The following is a 6,358-nucleotide window of genomic DNA, read 5'->3' as shown; positions in this document are numbered from 1 at the left end:
CTCTGCTTCTATTTTTTTCAGTTCTCTCTTATAAAACACAAAAATAACAGCAGGATGGTCCATCTGTGCAATATCCTCAAGTTGTTGCTGCACAGTTTGTGTGTCTTGGTGAGAAGGAACCCTCTGCTGTGTAGTTCATGTTCTATGCATACAAAATCCAGTACGTGATGTTGAAGAGCAGGTAGGCCAGAGGAAATAGGACTCTGGAGTAGGAGTCGATCACGTAGCTGTTGCTCATTATGAAGCGGAGGTTTTTTTTAAATTGCTGCTTTTTTTGTAGCCTGGTGCCCCCGATTGACGCAGAGACAGTAGAGTTTCGAGCCTGGGTGTTCCTCTCTGTATTCGCTGTGCTGGAAACCTCTGCTATAGAAGTCAGCTCAAAGTCGTTGTCATGGAAGCAGCCATCAAATGCCATAGCCTGGGAGGCGTCATAGGCACTGGAGATCTACAGGCAGAGGGGGACAGTTTTCAGGTCAGCGAGCTCCAGATGGCAGGAAATTACTTTTTTTTGTGGGTCAACCATGTCAGCTGAGATTTAAGGAAATACTCATGGCTGTAAATATATGAATCACCTTTGCCTTCTTCAGTTTCCTCATCTCCTCCATTGTGGTGAAATAGTTGACAGCAGCGTACTCGATGACAGAGAGGAAGACAAAGAGGAAGCTCACCCACAGGTAGATGTCTACGGCTTTCACATAAGACACCTGTGGCATGGAGGCCGAGACACCAGTGATGATGGTGGACATCGTCAGAACTGTGGTTATTCCTGGATATAGAAAGAACCGGTACAGCACATTATGAATGTTAAATATGTTTCCTGGAATGTGCTGGATCAGTAAATAGTGGATTGGTAATTAGCAGGAATAGCATTAACAATATGCCCTAGTTTTATGGTTTAAAACTCTAAATAAGAATATTATATCTCATGCAATCAAAGTTTTCATATACAAACAAAATAAATTGGTTGTTTTTAAATAATAGGCAAAGCTCTCGGAATGCAAATTTAGCATAAAAATCTAACTAAGAAACAAAAAAAATCAAAGTATAGCCTACTACTAGAATATATGCTATTACTTTATATAAATCTGAAATACTCGGACACTATATTTTAAGTGCGTCTTAATGGCCATTTAGGCATATGGTCTCAGTACCAAGAGAGACACGGGCAGGTACGGCCCTCCTGTCTATCCAGAAAGACACCCAGGACAACATCACCATCAGCATGGTGGGAAAGTAAGTCTGAAGCAGGAAGAAGAATATATGCCTCCTAAGAATGAAGTTTATGTAGAGTCGATTGTACCAACCTACAGAGACATAAATGGACAGAGTGAAGCTGAGGCAGAAAACAAGACTTTAGGAAGTGCAGCACAGCAACATGTAAAGTACAGGAGGAAGAACCTAGAACTTATATGAGGAAGTAATTACTCTCTGGGACAGAAATTTAGATATTTCAAAAGCCAAAGTTATGTAACAGTATCTTAGAGCGGCGATGTTCCCACAAGATAATTCCTCACTGAGAAGAAAGTCTTCCTCTTTTCTAACAGATTTTTACCACATTAAAAATGAGACAGTAGAAACAGACAGGGTTTCAAGAAGTGGGCTTTGCACTAAAATAGTTTGATAAAAAAGAAAAGTAAAAAAAAGCATCCAACAGATGTAATATTATATTATATTTAAATACACTCCCAAACAACAACAACAACAACAACAACCGGTACTTCTTAGATAAGTTTAAAATGTAAATGGTTTGCTGTATGACCTTCAAATTAACTAAAAATTGTGTGATGGAAAATTAAACAGAAATACTTATTTTAAATTAAGAATAAATAAATAAATATAATAAATATAGGTAGACATTATTGTAGGAATATTTTGATTATAGAAATGCAGTCTAGTTTCGCAATGAAAGATTTCAGAGCTGTACCAATTGTATTCTCAGTGAGAATACAGCGCAATCCTTAAACAGCTTTTGGAAAAATAGGAGTGTTTTTCTGACATGAGGAGCCCTCTGGTTGTTCCCAAACCGGGTACAGCTCAGAGGGCTCCAAAGCCCCAACCACACAACACATACCAGTACTGCCGTAGAAGGCCAGCCCAAAGGAAGGCTGGAAGTCTTCAATAAAAAACTGAGAGAGTACGATCTCATCAGTCCTTAATGAATCGTTCCCGTTCTTCCAGTAGAGCACTAGGTCGTTCACATTGTAAGCATCTTCAAGAGAGGACAGAAGGAAGGGAAGATGACGGCTTTACATGCTGCCTCTTGGGACGGGCATGGATGGATTCCTCAGAGGAGAGGAGAAAAGCCACAGAAATTGGACTCCTGACTCTCCTCTGGAATCAGGATTTATGCTTTACTTGTGTTATCATTTAAGGCAGACACAATTATACATTAACGCACATTAATATTCAATAAATGAAAGGGAAGGAAAAGCAATGCGGTTTGATACTCACAGCTTTCTAGCTCCAGAGAGCAGTTCTGTGTGTCCAGAGGGAAACTACTGAAGTCCATTGAGCAAAGTGCCGTCACAGTGATCCTAAAACACAGCTGACAGTCAAAGCCTGCTAACATCAAGCAGCCAGTCGGCATCACCATCCATGTTCACAGAAAAATAATTTTAGTCGCCTGGCATTAGTAAACTAGCGAATGCAAATGTTCATTCTCTGCTCATTAAATCGTAATTATTTCTATGCATAAAGCGAAAGATTAAGTCTGATTTCACGTGCGTTGGCAATTGTCAATAGTTTTGAATTAAATTCTGTTTAGGGGCCCATAAAGGCTGAAGCGCTGCGTATTTTGATGATGGTGATCTCTTTATAATTAAAGTAAACATTTGCTTGGCTGATTGTGTTACCTGACACTGTAGAGGATATTACCATTGGGATAAACTCTCAACATGATGTTCTCCATGGTTGTGTCATGGATAAAAGAGCGTTTGGAGTGGACAAAGAACACGTCGGGAACCCAGATCTTCTTCACCAGGCGTGCATCAAAGGTGCGGCTCTTGTTGCTGCCGGAGGGGAAGGCCAGGCGATCGTCCTGCCAGTAATGCCTCAGGTACAAAGTCATGGTGAAATCCTGGAAAACAGACCAAAGCGCTGGCGATCAGGGCCGACAGATAGAAGACTGTAATAGACCATAAGACATCCCGGCAACTCATACCATACCATGTTCACTTCAGATATGCTGTCAATGCTCTCCACCTGGACATTGATCCCGACAGGAATAGCTGAACCTGCAAGAGGTCAGACCTTATAATACATCAGTTTGATCACATCCTCTGTGATTCATCAGTCTAAACGTCAGTCACAGATTTTATCAATTCAAATCCATTTGTAACACGAGAAGAGATACGCCACAAGCTGCACGATGACAAAGGGAGGAACAACTCGGCAGCTGGAAGTGATGTTTGCTCCTAAAGACAATCTCCTAAAGAACAATGTGCAGCACCACACTGCTTCGTCGTCTCCATCTGACAGATGATGCTGACACACAGCAGCTTGGATGAGGAAATAGTCTTCACCTGCTGCTCTTTCAGGAAGCACAGATGCAATGCCACAAAATAATTTTCCAGATGATCATCCAGCAGTATGTGTGGCCTGCAAACCTGCCATTATCTAATGAAGGCAAGGACTCAAAGCATTCAGACCATTCTAACAATGGAATCGGAACAGTGGGGAGGGGGGGGGGGGGGGGGTTATGTCAAGCAGCAAGGGACTTGGTGCTCTTTGAACTGTTTGACTCCAGGAGCACAAGGAGGAAGACATTATTATGAGCTTGAGTCACATTAATCAGTAACAGCTGATCGCCGATAAATAGACTGAAGTCAGTTTGTACATTGACGAGTGGCGTTTGGGATTCCTAGCGGCTTCACTGTATAAAGGTCTTTTAATTGAAATCGATAAATTAAAAGATATTGGTAAATCTAATTACTTACAGAAGCAGGTTCATTTATTGATTTGCGCCTGAAACTATTAAATCATATTAAATGAACTATTGATAATTTATTAAACCACTAGCACAGCACTGTAAAAGACAAAACCATGCACACAACACATGTAATACATTTGTAATGTTAATGTCTGTACTTGGATCTATATTAAGCTGCATAACTTTGCTATGCAGTTATTCATAAATGACAAGTTCATTATTGTTGTACGGGGAGAGACTTCACGAGGAGTTCGGTCTGATATGTTTGCAAAAACAATTGCTATTCCGAGTCTCAAGAACAAGAAATAAGTCTTTCTCCCCCTCCGACATAATGAGGCTCAGATTATTTAATCTGTCCTACTGGCCGCATTATTGTCTCACGACAACAGACAATCTAGGTCACTTGGGTTTTTATTTTTTCGGGGGGAGCTGTGTTGCCTTTGGTAACACAGTATCCGACATGAACCCAAATGAGTTGCCAGAGAAGAACACTGTATTGAAGAAAAACAAAAATTTTATCAGTTGATGTCTCACCTCCGAAGCCCGGCCTCATTGCAAAGTCATGTTCTTCAATGCGGAGCAGCTGCTCAGATTTAATTAGCAGAGACTTGGTGCTGTCCAGCTTTTTCATCTTGATGTCCTTCCGTCTGTGAACCAAAGAGAACTCATGACTGCTTGGGTGGAAAAAGTCTTTATCTGCAGAAGCTGCTCCACAGTAAAGCATCATTAGGGAGAGACCCCACTGTAACTCACCCGCCATGCTTCTCCTCGGTGTTTCCTTCAACATGCAGCTCCTTGTGTCTCCTCTTGTTCGGGAAGCTGCTGCTGTCGAGCTGCTGGGCGACGGGCCACAACCAGGCCAAGCACAGTAGTCTCAAGGCCAGGAGGGCCGTTCTCATGGTGAACCCTTTTGGTATGGAAAGAGGTGAGGAACCAGAATGTTCCTCCGACTGTGTCAGCGTCTTGCCCTGGGAATGCCACAGCTTTCCCCGCGCTCTACTTGCAGGTCCATGTTCCAGGAGTTTCTGCTCCACCAGCTGCCCCAGCATTGTGTTCCTCCATCTTCTCTAACATGAACAGCAGTCAAGATACCCAGTGCTTTGGTCCAGTGCACATGCATTCCCTGTGGCTGAGTTTGCTTGTCGCTGCAGCATCCCCCTGCTTACATCTCAGCATGTTGCTCTGGCTCCCCGCTGTCCCCACCCTCTGACTTAAAACCAAATATCAATTTATTCTTATAATGACAAAGGAATAGCGTTAATTCCTCTCTAATCTTCTTATCTGTGGTTGGTGAAATCTTTCAGTAACCTACAAACTACAGACATCAGGGGGCGGGGAGAGGGATAATTCAACCAGCAGTTTCGTCATCCTTCTATAAATAACAGCAAAAAAAAAAAAAGCCTTTAGCCTACTTATGAATTGCAGGATTTTTCATGTGGTTGGTGTAAAGCTGCAAAAGGTTTCCATGGACACGAGACAGATGCAAGCATACATCTGGGTCACATCTGCAAACGTTGCAGACGTTGAGCAGATCTAACCCATAGCAGAGAATGGGTTTCCATTGGTTGGTCCAACATTTACCGATGTTTTGGCTTAAAACAAAAACATTTGGGTGGCTTCATTTTAACGTGTGTTCATAGCTTCAGCAAATTCATATACTCTTCATATGATGTAACATTGATAGATCTTGTTTTATCATTAAACTAAAACCATTAGGGAAAAAAGGAAAGTTTTATACAAATCAATTACGAAATCAAACATGCACAACGTGACCCCATGCTCGTGCATGGTCCCTTTAATCTGGGATTAGAGTTGAGTGCATGAGCTGGGCCATCTTAAAGAATCACACACGTGGACGTTGGTTCTCTCCTCCATGTGCAGCAGCTGTGGGCTCGCATCATGTTTGACGTCTCAACTGCGCCCTCTAGAGTTCATCATCTGTCAACATCAGTGTGGTTTTTTATGTCATACTTTGTTTTTGCACCTAAATAATAAAGTTTTAGAATAATTACTTTTATTATTAGTTCTATTTTGTATTTTTATTTTCTCCAGTATTATATGAACTTTTTGTCATAGTTAAATTTAGAAAACTAATTTTTTCCCCTTAGTTTGCAACAACAATGTTTGTTGAACTTTAACTCTCCAGCTGTTAGCAGACCAGATATTTTCAACAAAAGATCTTTAATATGTTGTATATGAGCTACGGTTCCACACACGCTTTACATGTTTACAGTGGCGCGGATTGAACGACACATGCGCGCTTCTCTCGTAAAGCACAGGGCAGTATGGGTAATGCAGTCTCGGCAAGATGTGACGTAGCGTGCGCTTTGGTTCGTTCCTGGCGCTTGGAGAAATGCCGGTAAGCATAAGGGGTATTTTTTTTAGAAGTGCCGGATCTTCGGAACAAGACTTAATTGTTTGAATAAATTA

The 6,358-nt window shown here is 41.6% G+C and overlaps 1 protein-coding gene across 1 annotated transcript; it reads right to left on the bottom strand.

Annotated features, from left to right (window-relative positions):
- Nucleotides 1–142: 142 nt before the first annotated feature.
- gabrr3a (gamma-aminobutyric acid type A receptor subunit rho3a) lies at nt 143–4,827 on the bottom strand. Its single transcript, XM_068744121.1, has 9 exons — nt 4,682–4,827; nt 4,463–4,575; nt 3,166–3,233; nt 2,853–3,076; nt 2,452–2,534; nt 2,072–2,209; nt 1,152–1,304; nt 573–766; nt 143–445 (listed from the first exon to the last, which is right to left on the bottom strand). The coding sequence occupies exons 1-9, from the start codon at nt 4,825–4,827 to the stop codon at nt 143–145; spliced, it is 1,422 nt and encodes a 473-aa protein (XP_068600222.1).
- Nucleotides 4,828–6,358: the final 1,531 nt, after the last annotated feature.

This window comes from Brachionichthys hirsutus, chromosome 10, assembly GCF_040956055.1.
Source record: "Brachionichthys hirsutus isolate HB-005 chromosome 10, CSIRO-AGI_Bhir_v1, whole genome shotgun sequence".
In the NCBI taxonomy this organism is placed as follows: Eukaryota; Metazoa; Chordata; class Actinopteri; order Lophiiformes; family Brachionichthyidae; genus Brachionichthys; species Brachionichthys hirsutus.
This window is presented reverse-complemented; position numbering and strand designations above follow the sequence as displayed.